This window comes from Panthera pardus, unplaced genomic scaffold (genome assembly GCF_024362965.1).
Source record: "Panthera pardus isolate Hobbes unplaced genomic scaffold, ASM2436296v1 HiC_scaffold_16, whole genome shotgun sequence".
NCBI lineage: Eukaryota > Metazoa > Chordata > Mammalia > Carnivora > Felidae > Panthera > Panthera pardus.
This window is the reverse complement of record NW_026526721.1, coordinates 112505580-112523291: the sequence shown is the minus strand read 5'-3', so window position 1 is coordinate 112523291 and position 17712 is coordinate 112505580. Positions and strand designations below refer to the sequence as shown.

The 17712-nt window shown below is 43.6% G+C and overlaps 1 protein-coding gene across 1 annotated transcript in view; it reads right to left on the bottom strand.

The window, feature by feature from the left end:
• The window catches only part of MINDY4B (MINDY family member 4B), a 36777-nt gene that overhangs the window by 8893 nt on the left and 10172 nt on the right, over positions 1–17712 (bottom strand). Inside the window, exons 4-10 of the mRNA XM_053903720.1 lie at positions 16682–16801; positions 15853–15944; positions 12936–13101; positions 12331–12396; positions 7700–7770; positions 5534–5606; positions 4774–4935 (exon numbers count right to left, since the gene is read on the bottom strand). Coding sequence (XP_053759695.1) covers positions 4774–4935; positions 5534–5606; positions 7700–7770; positions 12331–12396; positions 12936–13101; positions 15853–15944; positions 16682–16801 — 750 coding nt within the window. The remainder of the gene's footprint in view (positions 1–4773; positions 4936–5533; positions 5607–7699; positions 7771–12330; positions 12397–12935; positions 13102–15852; positions 15945–16681; positions 16802–17712) is intronic.

Below are 17712 nucleotides of genomic sequence, written 5' to 3'. Positions count from 1 at the left end.
ACTTGTATAGAGAGAAATAGGATCCAGAGAAAATGGTAGCACGGGATCTCTGTAAATTCTTGACCCTTTGAGGCACACACTCTCTTTCTCTTGGTCTCCCTCTGTCTTTTTGTGGCATACTCTTTGACATAGTCCCTTTTCTCAGAGCAACTGAGCAGCTATTTAGCAAACATCTATTTAGTTTTAATTTAAGATGAGGTCTGAGACTTGTCCCCAAAGCCTTGCAGAGAAGGCGAAACCTGTCAACCTTTCTGATACGGATTGAAAGAAAAGACTCTTTCTTGTAATTTTAGTTGCAATAACTAGTTTTCCAATTCTACACACATGGATTTAATCAGTTAAGTCTAACGAGATTATTTTTTTCCCCCTTCCTTTAAATATCAGCTCAACCAGGGCAATTTTTTCCCCCAGAGAATATTGGGCAATGTCTGGAGACCTTTTTGGTTGTCACATTGAAGGGCAGAGCTACTCGCATCTAGTGGGTAGAGGCCAGGGACACATCTAAACGGCCCATAATGCACAGGCCAGCCGCCACCACAAAGAAATGATCCGTCTAAAATGTCCACGCTGAGGCTTCACAGCCCTGCTCTAGAACAGAGGCCTCTAAACCCGGCTGCACGTCAGAATCACTTGTGGGCTTTAAAAATTCCAAAGCTCAGATGCTCTCTAGACCAAACAGAACAAGGTCATTGGCTAGGACTGGCTAGGCAATTGTGGTCCAGTGCAAAATGGAAACACAGGGACCCTTATTTTAAAAATTATTAAGAATTTTGGGGTGGTGACAGCAAAGCATTAAACCAAGGGCAAGGCCTTCTGAGTGCGGGGCCCTGTGTGTCTCCACAGCTCCAATACACAGGAAGCTGACACTGTTCCGGGGGGTGACCTGGGCATTGGTAGTGTTAAAAGCTCCCCAAGCGAGGATGTGGGGTAGCAGGAACCCATTCATTGCTAGTGGGAACATGAGAATGCCTAGTTACTTTGGAAGACAGTTTGGCAGTTTCTTAAAAAAGCTAAACACTGTTGTTGTTTTTTAAGTTTATTTATTTTGCGAGAGAGAGCATGTGTGTGCATGCACACACAAGTGTGAGCAGGGGAGGGGCAGAGAGAGAGAGAGAGAGAGTGAGGGAGAGAGAAAGAGAATTCCAAGCAGGCTCCATGCTGTCAGCTCAGAGCTTGATACGGGGCCCGAACCCATGAACCATGGGACCTGAGCCAAAATCAAGAGCTGGGACACTTAACCGACTGAGCTACCCTAACTAAACCCTCTTATCGTGTATCCAGCAATTATGCTCCGTAATATCTATCTAAAGATGTTGAAAACTTAAGTCCACATAAAAACCTGCACATGGATGTTTATAGCAGCTTTACCCATAATTGCCAAAACTTGGAAGCAATCAACATGTCTTTTGTAGGTGAATGGATAAATAAACTGTGACACATCAATGGAATATTATTTAGTCAATTAAATATTATTTATAATATTCCAATGGAATACTATCCAGCACCATAAAGAAATGAGCAATTGACCTATGAAAAGACATGAAAGAACTTCAAATTTATATATTATTAAGTGAAAGAAGCCAATCTGAAAAGACTACATACTGTGTGATTCCAACCATATGACATTCTGGAAAAAAGGTAGAACTATAGACACAGTAAAAAGATCAGTTATTGTTAGGGGCTGGGGGAGGGAGGGATGACTGGCTGGAGCACAGAGGATTTTTAGGGCAATGAAACTACTCTGTATCATGCTATAATGGTGGACACATGTCATTATAAGTTTGTCCTAATCCGTATATTATACAACATCAGTATTGTAACGTAATGTAAGCTATGGACTTTGGATAATTATGATGTGTCCGTGTAGACTCATCAGTTGTAACAAGTATGCCATTCTGGTGGGGGATGTTGATAATGGGGAAGGCTGTGCATGTGTGAGGGCAGGGAGTATATGGGAAGTTTCTGTACCTTCTGCTTAATTTTGTTGAGAAAAAAAATTGCTCAAAAAAATGAAGTCAGTTAAAAAACCCAAACTCCCCAGGTGATTTCAATGTGCAACCAGTGTTGAGCTCGCTGTTCTCTAGCATTTATTGCCTATATCCTTCCCAAAGTAATCAGTGTATATACAGGTACTGGCTCACGTAGGACTCATCACCATATCTGGACACAGAGCTTCACAGTTAGGAGATGGTGAGTGAATGTGGCCAAATAAAGCACTATAGTGTCATTCGTTGTAGATTTATACGTGTATAGGTCATTTTGCCTTTCCAACAGGCATTCATGATTTTGTTCGCTCTTCACCTCAGTCCTGTGGTGGCAGAGCAGGTGTTGGGACACTACTGTAAGATAAGGAAACAGGCTTAGAGAGGGGTTGAGTGACTGGTCCAAGTGACACCCGTGTGATGGCGGGGCAAAGCCTCCAACCCTGTCTCCTGGGTTTCTGGTCAGAGCTGTTTCCTGCGTGTTACAGAAACTCCTTCACTCTTATGCTAGGTTTGCAAAGTGTGGCAAAGTGCCAATTGGTGGCCTGTGGCAGGAAAGTTAGTGACACAGGGATGAGCGTTAAAACAAAACATATAGGGGCCTGGGTGGCTCAGTCGGTTAAGCGTCCAACTGGCTTAGGTCATGATCTCACAGTTCATGGGTTCAAGCCCCGCATCAGCTCCCTGCTGTCAGTGCAGAGCCTGCTTGGGATCCTCTATCCTCCTCTCTCTCTGCCTCTCCCCCCTCATGCTCGCTCACTCTCTCTCTCAAAAATAAATAAACATTAAAAATATTTTTAAAAATATTTATTTAAATATGTATTAGAAACAAAATCATACGTCAAGTCTGTGGCTTGTATTACCGCTGCAGAAAGGTTACATTTAAAATTTTAAAGTGAGTTGATTTAAAGAAAAATATTAATCAAGTAATAGAGTGTGGAGCAGGTGTGGAGATATGGCAAAGCTGTGAATTACCTACTCAAATGACTGAAATGTGAGAAACACTGTTTTAACTCTTGTAGTTGATCATAAGAATATAGTGACATAGCAGAAAAAAGCTTTGTAATAATAAACAAAGCAGTAAAATTACTATTGTGGTGTTTGTGCCCCCATTCCTTGAAACTTGCCCTCCGTGTACCCCTCCATTTTTCTCCAAACTAAGTCTTGGCATATTATTGGGCTAGGATGGGTACAAAGTGCTCGACCACGGACATCAAGTGACCATGCGTGGTTGAAAAAGAAGAAAAATATGTAAAATGAAATCTGTAAGTCCCTTATTTGTGGCTTAGTTTTCCTATTTAGTATACATATCAGATTCTAAGGGGACTTTCTAGATTATCTGGGACCAAGTGATTAGGAATTTTGTAGCAATAACAAATCCCGTCTCTGTCCAGGGTATATTCAAAGTACGGCCTTTCACACTCATATGGTGGAACTCTTTGCATCCATTAAATATAATGAAGGACATACATTCACTGACTGTATGTACAGATATTTGTGTTAAATGAGAAAAGCAGATTTCAGAAGAGTAGAATAGAACATATTTATATAAGAAAGAAAAAGAGAAGGGAGCATTTCTGAAAGGATTGACCCCTGGGTGATGGGACTGGGTTCATTTCTTTTACTTTTAGTTTATCTGTCACTTCTCGTTTTTCTATGATAGGCCTAGATTTCAAACTCAAGGAATAATAAGCAAACTTTTAAACATGCCTGTATGCAAAATGCACTTAATTCTGCTGTGGTCAAACTCTGCTTTTCTGATGACATCAGACTCATGACTTTGTAGGTGTAACGACATATGGATTTCATGAATAAGGCATTGTGGCTGGAACCAACAGTAGTGGGAAAGACTAGCAAAGCTCTGGATATAAAAGGATCTTATAAAGCGTGGAGTCCTGTGCACACGAAAGGGATTTTGAGCTGAACTGGGAGAGTGAAGGACAGGCAGGTACTGAGCAGCAGGGCCCTCATTCAGTGCTGGTGATTGGGAGAGGTTGGGGACGTTTTCACCATCATATTGGATTACATCCTAGCTAATTTCATGGCCACTCCAGAGAAGTGTCGCTTTTCACAGAACCTGCCTCGCCTTCCCTGGGTTTTAGGATGAAGACCTCTGTGAAAATATCACAGGAGTATCTTTGATTTGTGGTTTGGGGTGGGTATATTTGCTTTCTCACCCTCTCTCCTGTTTATTTTTGCAGAATCACATCTTACTTAATTCTCTGGTTATGTTTTCCAACAGCACATTCTACTTTCTGGTTGTCAGAGGTTGTCAATCCTTTGAGTTGGAAATCTTCTTGAGAAGAGTTTCCTGAGGAGGGGACCCCCTTTTTTCCCCAGTGATTTTTTTTTTTAAATCTTTAAGCAATAGGTAGAAAATATGCATTCATTTGCATAAATGAAGGATTGGGAAGATACCCATCAGTGGCTGACAGTATCGATTTCTGAGAAGGAAGCCGGAAGCTGGGTGGGGATAAAGGGGACCCTCCCTTTATCTCGTTATATTTCAAGTATTGTTTTTCAAAAAATTATTTGCATATTACTTGTATGACCTGTCCTCTATATGCGTAAAAAAGTATAAAATAAAATATGACACAAGTACAGTAGACTTAGATATTTACATTTAGACTCTGAAAGTCTCTCGGTGTACATATATGTGGGGGTGGGAGATGTGCAGGAATATAGTAAAGGAAAAAGTTAGCTCAGATTTTCATTGCCTTAATAATGACCCTAAAAAACAGTCAAAATATTGACACTCTGGCTGTGTGGTTGAGAATCAAAACACACTCACCTGTGAAAGCCTGTCATCCTCTGAGGTGTCCTTACCCCACCACAAATATCCAACGTCACTGCGGGTCAGGACCCCGTGCAATATTTCTTGAGACTTTCCTTTCTGACAGCCATTGAAGACATTCGGACTTGCTCTTCCAGTTAAAATCATGTTCAAAACTGCCTAGTTGACACATTTTACAAATATTTATATTTTAAGTAGCAACGACAAAAGGCCTTAATTTCTTTTTTTTTTTTTTTTTAATAACCACTGCAAGGTCACCAGTTTTACTTAAAAGAATGGAAATCACCTAATATATAATTCAGGAAAAACATGTCGTAAACATTTGGTAGGATTAAAACAGAAGTTTGTTGACTTTGTTTCTGGAGCCATACACAATAACTCCCCACAGGCCCCACTTAGATCTGACTGCCCTTCCTCCCTTTACATTTCTTATAAACTCTGGTTTCCATACTTGTGATTTAAGAAGCAGTAAGCGAAGATGTTTTTATAGTACTTTTCTTTCCATGATTAGGGATTCCTGGTAGGTCCTGTCAAGATATTTCCTAACAGGTCTGTAAAACGTCAGGAATGTGGGGCTCTCAGAGGTAAAATAGAAATTGGAACATAGACTCTGAGAGCAAACTCACATTAGCATCTTCTTAGTCTTTCAAAGATAATCCAATCACTCTTCACTTCGGGAGTGAATATGCTTAATTGAAGAAAAAAAAAATAGCTTAATTCAGATTCTATAATAGAAAGACAAAGCCTCTCAACCTACCTGCCTGCACAGGAAGCCCCCAGCATGTGGTTGTAACAGATGAGTGCTGGAAGCATCTAGGTCCTTCTGAAGCCTGCAGGATGCAAGATGCCATCAGCCTTTAGTCAGAGACAGTGACTGCACCAGGAACCCATGGCCTCTCCTTCTTCCACCTCCCGACATTAGGTTTGCCTAGTCACTGTCCCTCCCATGTGCCTTGCACCTTTGCGTCTCTCACCGGAAAAGCTTCTAATACCCAGGCTGCAGAGGTGATGGGAAAAGCTATGGGTGAAGTTGGGGGATGCTGACAGGTGGTGAGGCAGAAGGGTGAAGTGACAGATCTTACACGTTAGGATCCCTGTGTGGGTGCTGGGCTCAGTGGAGAAACTGTTTTGCTCTGAGTGACAAGGGACCCTTGGCTTAGGGTAGTGGCACAGAGAGTCCTGGCTCAAGACAGAGTTGAACAGACTGTTCAAGTGGAAAATACTAGTTTGGGGGTTAAGCCCATTTGTTGACTGCAGAAGGGCTGCCTCTACTATTTCACCAGGGACCGGGGCTTGGGGTCCCACCCCAGGTGATAGAAAGTCCAGGCAGGATGTGGCTCCTGCTCTCGCTCAGGGAGAGGTGCTGAGTTCTGGTATATGAGTTGTAAAGTGTTCTTGAAGGAACCTGTTCACAGGACTGAAGTCATGCCTTTCTTTTATTTAAAAAAAATTTTTTTTTTTTTAAATTTTAAGTTTGTTTGTTTATTTTGAGAGAAGAAGAGAAAGAGAGCATGCAGGAGGGGCAGAGAGAGAGGGAGAAAGAGAGAATCCCAAGCAGAATCCACACTGTCAGTGCAGGGCCTGATGCAGGGCTCAGGCTCACGAACCATCGTCAGATTATGACCTGAGCTGAAACCTGGAGTCAGACGCGAGCCACCCAGGCGCCTCTGGAGTCATGCCCTTCCTGAGTAAGAACTAAAAGCTTGGGTCCAGCATGGTGAGTGCCTTGGTGGCATCAGATGTAATTCAGGGCAGTGTTGTCTTAAGTGTGGCATGATTTTAGGTGGTGTAGATATGAGCATTTAAAAAACCATATGGTGGGGGCACCTGGGTGGCTCGGTTGGTTAAGCGTTGGCTTGGGCCTAGGTATGATCTCGCAACTCGTGAGTTCGAGCCCCGCGTGGGGATTGGTGCTGACAGCTCAGAGCCTGGAGCCTGCTTCCGGATTCTGTGTCTCCCTCTCTCTCTGCCCCTCCCCTGCTCATCTTTGTCTCTCTCTGTCTCTCAAAAATAAATAAATGTTATAAAAAAAATTTTTTTTTAAAAACCGTGTGGTGGATGTGCTTAATACATTCTTCTTTAGCACAACAAATACACGATTTGAAAGATATTAATGTTTAGGAAGAAGTTAATATTTAAATTTGTGTTGATTTAAAGAAAACTGTTAAGCAGCTAATAATACAGACCACAAAAATGTGATGATGCTATGCAAAAGACAAGTGTTAGGAGATTTTTGCTTCAGGGCTTGTAACTCTTCCTTTCTAGAGACTCTGTATCTCTCTGTGATTCTCTGAAAGGTTATTTTCCTTTCAGAGCCCAAAAGAAAGTCTACTTCTTCTAAGAAGCCTTCCTTGATTAGTCTATCAACTGGTGACCCTTCCTCCTCTGGAATCTTCTAGACTCCTCATCTTTACACCTCATTTGGTACATTAAGTACCCCTGTGACATACCCAGTATCTCTACGTATAACTCCTATCTTTCCCAGATTGGACCCTGAAGGAGGTCAGGCCATCTCTTTTTTTATTTGTATTTCCCATTGTGCCAAGAAAGGAGCTTTGCATATCATAGAGACAAAATAAATACCTGTGGGTATATTTTATTGTGCATATAAATAATAAAATACTTTTATTATGAAAGTGATACAAATAAATTTTGGTATTATCCGTCCATATTTAGAACCACAAGTAGAAGGAAGCCACCACTGTACGAGAAAAGCAGATTCAAACCTTTCTGACGACATCCACCCACCCATTAATATGGCCAAACCGACTACAGAAAAGGATGAATCAACAGAAGAGCAGCCACTGGGAAAAACTACTCAGGTTTCCAACAGGGCATGAAAATATTTTGCGAGGTAAGAGTACGCTGCGTATGTGATCACAGAGCTATAGGAAATACGTGTGCAAATGTTTGTTGAATTTACCTTTCAAATGTTCTGGAGAAGATCAGGCTGTAAAGAAACAAGATGACACCATGGCCTCCTTCCTCTTTGAACTGTTGGGGGGGGGGCACAAAACAAAAGCATGTTTGCCTAAAAGCAATGCAGCTATGTATATCTCCAGGCATGAATTCAAGGATTTATAGCCCAAGATTTTTTTTTTTTTTTCCAGCTGATAGGACAGCTTCCCTAGGCCATCTTCACTCTCGAATGCATTTGTCTTCCTTGTTCAAGGTCTGCCCTTGGTGCTGTCATTCTCTTGCTTTTCGACCTATTTTTCTTTCCTCCACTTCTATCACATGATTGTCTTCAAATCATGGCTAAGATGTAGTGTATCTTTCCTCTCCATTTTTCCAGCATCCATCCCAGCCCAGACCCTTGGTGTGCTCTTGGCTGGCCCCCTTCCCAGCCTCTCCTTGGTTGGGACATCTCTCCCTCCTCATTGATTTCTAGAAATACCTTTGGACTTACACAGATCTAGGTTCAAAACCAGTTCTACCATTACTCCTAGTTTACTAACTTGTTTGAGTTTCAATCACCTCATCTGCAATTGTGGACAAATTGCAGCTTTGTTGCAAAAGTTAAATGAAAATAATGCACAGTACCTACCTTAGTTCTTGGAACATGCTAGAACCACAACAAAATTATTATCTGTCCCTCTTTAAGGCACTTCTCCCCTCTCTCTTTTCTTGGGAAGGCTATTTTTCTGCTCAAGAGTTTCCAAAGGTGCCCTGTGATTTCCAGGATCAAATCCAAATTGCCCAACTAACATTCAGGTAGCAGGTCTTAGCTTTGTGTGAATATTCTGCCTGCTGAAAAGAAGCTCCTTGGCTGGCTTTCAAGGTTCCCAGGGTTAAAGCATCTCCTTTAAAGGCCTTGTATTGGGAAGGCTTCTGCTAAAATGCAGGTGCTTTCCTTTTTATGGATTAATCTGTCCCCATCACTCTCTGTGACCTGGCAGGGGCAGGACCCTCAGGCAGGAACAAATTCCAGTGCTACAGGCATCAGACAGGAACCCAAATGGGTGTGCTACAGAGTGTCAGAGAAATGAGGAGAGGTGGGGCCAGAGGCACGTTGGGGACCCTGGTGTATTCGTTTCCTGTTGCTGCCGTAACAAATTACCACAAACTTGGTGGCATAAGACAACATGAATTCTTTGTCTTACACTTTTGGAGGTTTGAGGTCCCAACACGGATGCCACTTCATGAGTCTGATTCAAACTGCTGGCAGGCTTATGTTTCTTCTGCAGGCTTTGTGGGGAAGACTTTTCACTTCCTCTTCCAGCTTTTAGAAGCCATCCTTATCCTTGGCTCATGACCCCAAATTGTGACCCTACATGTGATCCCTCTTCTCTCTCTGCTTCCCTCGTCACACCACTTTCTCTCTCCCGTCATCCACTTTTCCTGACAAGACTCTTATTATTAATTGCCCCGCCCCCCCGCAGGAAAATTCAAAATAATCTCCCTATTTCAAGGTCTTTGACTTAATCACATCTTCAAAGTCCTTTTACCAGGTAGGAAGCATCATTCAGCCTATCACAGCTTGTCCAATAGAAATCTCTGCCCCCATGTCAGCTCACTGAGAACGTGCCAGCATATAGGCCCAGTGCGGCCAGGTTTTCTGATTCTTTTGGGAAAAAGCTAAAAATCCAGGTTTTTATGTGGAATCTTCTGGTTGTTTTTGAAGAGTGGCTGGGTCAAATGTTTAAAAATACAACACTGGGTGGACTAATGCTGCAGATCACATATGATCGGTGTATCAGGGCTGCTGTAACAAGTTACCAGAAACTTGAATTGCTTGAAACAATAGAAATGTATTCTGTCACGGTTCTGGAGGCTAGATGTCTGAAATCAAGGTGTGGGAGCATGGCCGTGCTTTCCCTGAAGGCGGAAGGGAAGGAGTCTTTCTTGCATCTTCTAGCTTCTAGTGGCTGCTGGCAATCCTTGGAGTGCTTTGGCTTGTAGGACACATCCCATCATGGAAGCTCTGCCTCCATGATCACATGGTGTTTTCCCCACATGACTGTGTCTGCGTCCAAATGTCCTTCTTCTTGTAAAGGTACCAGTCACTGGATTGGGCCGACCCTAATCCAGAGTGACTTTTCCTTGACTTGATTACCTTTGCAAAGACCTCTTTTCCAAATAACATCCTATGCACAGGCATGGGGACATATCTTTTGGGGGGATGAAATTCAACCCATAAACTTAGGTCTACTGTCCACATGTAGCCCTCAGACCTCTGTCTTGAGATTTCTGTCTTAAGATGGGACACAGGAATGGGACCTCAAAATGGGTGCATTTTGAGAGTGAGTGGGCCTTGGTAAAGGTTCGGTGAAGCACATCATAATGTGCGGTCCCTGGTCAGGGGTGCCCTTGAGAGGAGTATCAAGTGCCCTTGACGGAACCTGCCATCAAGTGCCCCCGTCACTGAGGAAACGGTGCCAGCGCTTCCTCAGAGTGGCTATGGCAAGAGTCAGTATGGGTCTGTTTGACCCGGGCAGCTCTCACGTCAGGCTCACCCACACCGTACAGTCAGTCTCTGCATAAGGCCTTTGTTACTTATTCCAGCTTGACTCTTAGCCTTTGATAGAACAAGCCTGTGTAGAGTTTCAGCTCTGATCCTCTGATTCTCAACTCTGGCGACACTAAGGAATCCCTTGCAGATGTGGGGACCTTCCTTTTGAATCAGATTGCCCCAGGTCTGAGTTGAGGAGATGGAAGACAGAAAGGAAAGGGTTTGCCTCTTTGTGCTGGAAGGCTCATTACTTACATGGTCCTCTCTATCTGTGTGACTCCATTCAATATCTGCCCACAACAGTGTCCCTAGGCAGGCTTCTAACTTAATATTTCATGCTAGGTCTTTAAAATCCATTATACAGGTTTATTGTAAATTTATATTATATATAATTTATATTAATTATACATTTATATTAAACATATAAATATATATTATAAAATAACCATAAATTTAGTACCATAAATAATAGAAATTTTGAAACGAATGTAACACTGCATGTTAACTATACTGGAATTAAAACTTCATAAAAGTTAAAAAAAAAAGCACAGAAAAACATGCAAATTTATTATCTTACAGTTCTGGAGATCACAAGTCCAAAATGGCTCCTACTGAGCCCAAATGGAGCAGTCAGCAGGCCTGCTAGAGGCTCTGTTTCCTTGCCTGTTATAGCTTCTAGTGGTCGTGTCCCCCCTGTTTCCATCTTCAAAGCCAGCAGTGGCAGGCAACACTGTCCTCACATCGTACACTCTGACTTCCTCTTCTGTCTTCCTCTTAAGGACCCTTGTGACTACATTGGGCCCATCTGAGTAACCTGGAATACTCGCCCTATTTTAAAGCATTTTGTAACACACCCAGAGTTGTTGAATCACTCTGTTGTGCACCTGAGATTAATATAACATCGTAGGTCACCTATACTTAAATCTCACAAATTTTGAAAATTGAGGGGCGCCTGGGTGGCTCAGTCGGTTAAGCGTCCGACTTCAGCTCGGGTCACGATCTCACGGTCCGTGAGTTCGAGCCCCGCGTCGGGCTCTGGGCTGATAGCTCAGAGCCTGGAGCCTGCTTCTGATTCTGTCTCCGTCTCTCTCTCTTTCCCTCCCCTGTTCATGCTCTGTCTCTGTCTCAAAAATAAATAAACGTTAAAAAAAAAAAAAAAAAAGTCAACTGAGTTAGCAACCTTAATTCCCCTTTGCTATAAAGCATAAAATTCACAGGTTCCACAAGGTAGGGTATGGACATCCTTGTGGGGCAGTTGGGGGGGGGGGGCTTTCCTCTGCCTACCACACAGACATATGAGATGGTGGGGGAGGTAGTCCTGGGGTGACTAGTTTAACCAAGAATGTATGGCCAATGTGTGGCTGAGAACTCATGCCCAAGTTTTCTACCTCTATAGCCTTTGGAAGGAATGGAGCGGTGAGGTTCATGGACCCCATTTCCCCCTTCTATATAATCCACCGTTGTATGGCTTCATGGTTACCCTGCTAACTGTCTTCTTCTTTTACCCTGTAGGGTTCTAATTCTTTAGAAATCAGCTTTCATTCCTTTCTCTGCAAAGGCATCTTAAAAAAGCACCTTAGATATTCCGCCGACACTGTCCCCACATGGGAGGTTGGGAAGAATTATTGCCAGGATGACATTGTGTGGAAGGTGCTGATAGAAGAGGTAAAACAGGGCCACCTTTTTCAGACGAGAAGTCATTTCCTTGGAGCCAATGTGAGTGGTCATTTTGGCAATTTAGACTAGGGCCTCAGTTGTCTAGCATTTTTGTGTTTTATCCATTAGATGAGGCAAGACTGCTTTGACATATTCTCTTCCCACAAAAGAAATCTTGGCATATGCCCTCTATAGTATTATTCTCTGGGTTTGATTAGCCAAGGACAAAGAGGCAATTGTGAATGGCCTGTGTGTGATCTGGCCTCTTTTTAGGCTGTGGGGAGGGAGAGGCGGGCTTTTCTTTCTCTCATTCGGCCCTTTCTTAGCTCTCAAAATGACCTGGTTTTCTTAATAAGCATCATTAGAAATACACTTTGTAAAAGAAAGAAGATTTCCTGTAAGATCGGTTCAACATAAAGGGATTATCTCAACACTTAAACACTTACACATTGTAAATGATCATAGATGAATTTCTCAGTGGCTTCTTTCTCTAAAAGTTCAAACAGCTGGAGCTATAAATCAAGAATAGAGGATAAAAATGAAAAGGAAGATGAAAGCTACATCTATAAGATGTCAACTTACTGTTATTTCCTCAAGGGAGCTTTTTGTTTCATTGCAAAATCACTTTGCTGAAACCTGACAGATTATCTTACACAAGGCCATGTGAAACATACATGGTGAAAGTGGATGGCTACCGGCCTCCCTTTTACAGTCCTTAGTTTTAAACCAGTGTGATATCTTGAGCAGTAAAGCCATAAACATATTTTTTCTTAATAGGTAAAATTTAGCAATGTTGAAGACAGTGGATATGGAATGCATTTTGTGATGATTTCGGGTCTGGGATATTCTTGATCCTGGTGAATTCTGGAAGGAAAAATTCACAGCAGGCACTTCCAACCCTTGGTTCTTACCTCTTTGGAAGATGCCTTTGGCCACATCTGACCCTTCTAGGAGCATCGATGGGGCTCCGCCTTCATTTCCATGTTGAGTCTAGAATACTCTCAGGTTTCATTGGCCCTTTATCTGGCAGGACGGGCAGGGGTGCACTCACCCGCTCGGTGAAATCATCGCCCGAGTAGTCAGGATTGGAGGTGACATAAGTGTGCTCGGTGACAAGACAGACGGTGGCCTTCTCAGCTGCTCCTGCTGCCCACAGGATGCCAGCCAGTGCCACGGCGAGGGCCTGCTCTTGCTCCTGTTTGCTGACTGCACACAAACTGCGATATGGGAGGTTGGGTTTGAAAACACTGGCATGGACAGTCACCTGGCTGAATGTGAGGTGCCTCCACTTTTAAGTCCCTTGCTGCATACCAGATGGGTCTCTTCGCTTCCTTCATCAACCCACCCCGTGAGACGGTCGCAGAGGGCCTTGTCTACACTCTGTCACTGGCAGTGGCATCCTCACAGCAGCGTACTATTTCTCTTGGCGATCTTAGCCAGTCCCACCCTGTGAGTTACCCCCTCCCCCCCGGAGTCCCCACCGCTGTCCTCTCGCCGAACTCCAGCAGAGACTGATCCAAACGTTTTAACCCAGGAACACAGGCCCTTTGCAAGTGCAGCCCCGTCCAGTGTTATCTCCCAGGTTTCCATTCTGCAAACCTGCTGCCCTGCATGGACCAGTCCCCTGAACGTATTTTCTGTATCACCCCTCCATGCCTTTTCTCATGCCCTTGTTTGCCTTTAATGTGCTCGCTGTGTCTGTGCTCCCCCATCATGTCTGTCCCACGCGGCACTGGAGGCCCGCTTCATGTTGCCCATCCTGACTTGTATAGCAGGCACACTCACTGTCCCCAGCATTGCTCTAAGCACTTCACACCCTTCCCCTCATCTAATCCTCACAACAACCCTGTGAAGTAGATACTACCCTGATTCAGAGGTGAAGAAAGAAAGAGGGGTTGAGGAATTGGTCCCCAGTCGTTCACCTTGAAAGTGGTAGAGTGGTGATTTTACACCAGGCAGGCTGGTTCCTGACTCCCTGCTCTCAAGCATTATACTCTCTGGAGCGATCCTGGGCTGTCAAGATTCCCCAGGGAATGGGAGCCAATCTTTATGCGGTAGACCTTTGCTCTGCTTGTTTTCTAAATATTTAACACTGACAACTGTTGTCCCGATGGAGAAATACGTGATGGGGTTTATTAACGGACTCAGCGATGATTTCTATAATCCCGCTACCTCTGTGACAACACAGAAATGAGAAACAAGGAGTGCTCCATAGGCTAAAAGCCTAATTTGAGGAGGTGGATGGGAATAAAACAAAACGCTCTGAGAGTGAAGAAGAAGGAGACAGAACTTGGGACTGAGAAGGTTCTGGAAGGTTTCATGGAGCAGGTCAAAGCCAGTGTCCAGCTGAAGTGGGAAGTACAAAGGCCCCCACTTTGTTCTTTGAAAATGGGGCCACTGAGGCTTTAGAGCTCTCATGGGATCAGACTGAGGCTGGGCGTCACTGGAGACCACATTCTTCCTCAGCTTCTCCTTCCCTCTCCTTTTCCTTCACTCTTCCAGGTTTCTCCTGAGGCCCGAAGGGGAGCAAATCTTGCCAGCCCAAGATGCCACTTTGGCATGGGGACTATTTTAAACTGGTTATTTTTAAAAAATTACAGACTCAAGAGAAGGTCCGAAAACTCAATAGAAGTTGCCCTTTTGTAAAAGACGTTATAGGAGAAATCTCTGTTTGTAAGGGGATGTCCTCATGGGAAGAGGGGGATGGCTCTAAATCTCTAGAAACTCCTATCAGTGGAGAAGGCACAGACGTAATGTGCAAAACAACCCTATGCTTGTTCACTGCGCTTTCCCCTGTAACCTCCTGTAACTGACTCTCCACCCCCAATATCTTCTTTTGTCTTTAGCTAAAGATGGTATTTAACGTGATACCTTTGGCTATTTGGGGGAATTACAGAGATTTCCTAGGTCTCTCCCATGTATACAAGAGGTATACATGTTATTTTTTTTTTAATTTTTTTAATGTTTATTTTTGAGAGAGAGAAAAAGAGAGAGAGAGAGAGAGAGAGAGTGTGAGTGGGGCAGGAGCAGAGTGAGAGGGAGACACAGAACCCAAAGGAGGATCCAGGCTCTGAGCTGTCAGCACAGAGCCCAACGCGGGGCTCTAAGCCACGAACTGTGAGATCATGACCTGAGCCGAAGTCGGACACTTAACCAACTGAGCCACCTGGGCGCCCCGAGGTATACATGTTATTAAGCTCGTGTTTGTTTTCCTCCTATTAATCTGTCTTATGTAAAGTTAATTATTAGACTAGCCAAAGAAGCTAGAGGGGTAAAAAAAAAAAATTTTTTTTTTTTCTCTCCAACAAGGCCTTCCCTTCATAAATCACTTGCATAAAGAATTCTCATCTCTGGCTCTGCTTTTCAGGAAACTGGCAATTCATGACCTTAGAATAAATTATACATTTAGTTCCTGTTTTGAGTGATAACTTACCCTGCTGAGGGCGGATATATACCTTTACTTATGTATATTTTTTCTAATATCAAGCATAGAGCTTTGCCCATGATAGGGGCTTGACTTCTAAGTAAAGTAATCTGAACCGATTTTCTTGAATAAGCAACTACCAAACACAGTACTTTGTTAGCCTAGTTAAATAGGAGAATTATCGGGGCTTTAAAAAATCACCCCTTCTGTTCCTCCTTGAAATTGTCAGTTTGGGGCTTCCCACCAAATATTTTCAAGTAAGCCCACCTGAGACCAGGGGCATCATTTTAGCTGACAGGAAGGTCTGCCGTGGAGCACTAAAACTGTCAACCTTATTCCTGCAACCAAACATTGAGAGTGACTCCAGGAAAGTCCTCCCCAATCACGAAATCCCGTCCGTCTGGGAGAACCAGAGCCGTTTTCGTCTCGTGAGGCAAGTCTACTTCCTGAGGTCACCCAGGGGATTTTCCATAATGACCGTTTGGCACGTAACAGTTCTTGTGACATGAGGAATGTGTCTGAGAAGTGCTTCTAGGCCTCTTACCTGTGAAAGTTACAGTCCTTTCCCTTCCTGGTAAACAACAAGTCTTTAATGATGAATCCTTGAACTGCCATCTGAATGCTTCGGGCACCTCCCTGAAATGGGGAAGATAAATAGTGAGGTGTGTGAGGCTGGGGGCAGGCTGTACAACCGTAATGGAACCTCTTGGGGCCAATATGACAAAGAAGAACTCTGGGAAATGGATGTGACCTATCCTTTACTGACCTGTCCCTCCTGGTATATACAGCATCCCCTTAGCTTAGTGAAGGGACACTGTACTCCATATGTGGGTTGTGGTCAGATGCCATGGCTGGGCCGGAATCTTCACTGACCAGCTTCAGTAGACCAGCACCTGGGGACATCTGTCCTCTTCCACCCTACCTTCGCTATGCTCCTGCTTCATAGCAAACTTTTGGATTTATAGGATGTACGGAACTTGTTGGCTGGTCTTTGAAATCTCTGTGTGACTAGTAATTGATGACCTGAATTACTGAGATTTTAAACAAGCCAGAAAGAAGCTCCTGGATCTCCTCCTGCCTTCTAAATCCTCAGGGATACTTAGAACTTGGAGAGAAGAGCCAGGAAACCTTGAATTTGGGAGGGCAGGGTGTGCGACAGCAGGGAAGGAGTGTGAGACTTTGCTCTAACCCTGACAGTAAATTGTAATTTTAAACAGTCTCGTATCATTTAAGGCTAAATGTTAAATTATATTAAATATGCTTTGACAAATGATTGTAATGAAAACATACATTCATATGGATAAAGATGGAAGGAAACATGGCTAGGGAATATAGGATTAGGATTTTTTAAAAAAATTTTTACTTACTATTACCTTTCCCACTTCCAAAGTGAAAGCCAGGTCAGAAAAAGGATCATGGAACCTGAAATAGGCCTTTTTCCAGTCATAGCTGAAGACATGGATAGTATTTCCAAAGAGGCTCTGCCGTAACTTCTGAGAAGAGGGGAAAGAAATGATTCAAACAAAGATGATTCTTCTTAGACACATTCTTCATCTAACGGCCTTAAGTAAGGTGGTGAGATTGTGGAGGTGGGCCTGTCCCCTCCCTACATCCTGGTTTACATTTTACCCTACTCCTCTGTTTGTAATTGTAAAGTCTTGTGTGAAAGGTTCACACCAGGTTCCCTTAGACTATTGTATCCTGAAGGCTCAGTGTGTTAACCTTGTGCCCTGTTGTCCCCATCTGATTTTTGTTCCTTGTGTCTGTCTCCCCTTCCATTGCCAGCCATCTCTCCTTTATGCTTTGCAGTCCGGCCTGGGCCACTGCTCTGCCCCTCTGCCTCCTGTCACTGACGATCCATGTCACGGATATCTGGGATACCCATCTGCAGCCATGACTCTGCAGTGCTCGCCTCCCCCAGCTTTGAGTCCTTCTCTCTTGCTCTAGGAAAGAGAAACAGACAGGACTCTGTTTCTAGCTTGAGTACAATATTGATTTAAATGATACTAAACAGGGGGGACTGGGTGGCTCAGTCAGTTAGCTGTCCGACTTCGGCCCATGTCATGATCTCACAGTTCATGGGCTCAAGCCCCGCATCGGGCTCTGTGCTGATGGCTCAGAGCCTGGAGTCTGCTTCGGATTGTGTGTCTCCCTCTCTCTCTGCCCCTCCCCTGCTCACACTCTGTCTCTCTCTCTCTCTCCTTAAAAAATAAATGTTAAAAAGATTTTTTTTAAATGATACTAAACAATCATTCTCTGTCCTCTTGCCCCCCAATTTTTAAGGTTTTGCTGGATATCCTATAGCACGTTGAGATTGGAGAGGGTCTTCTAAGGCTTCCCAGAAGAAACAAGCCTTTATAAATCAAATACGTGAAGAAAGGGGAATCCATCCACAATCAGGGGC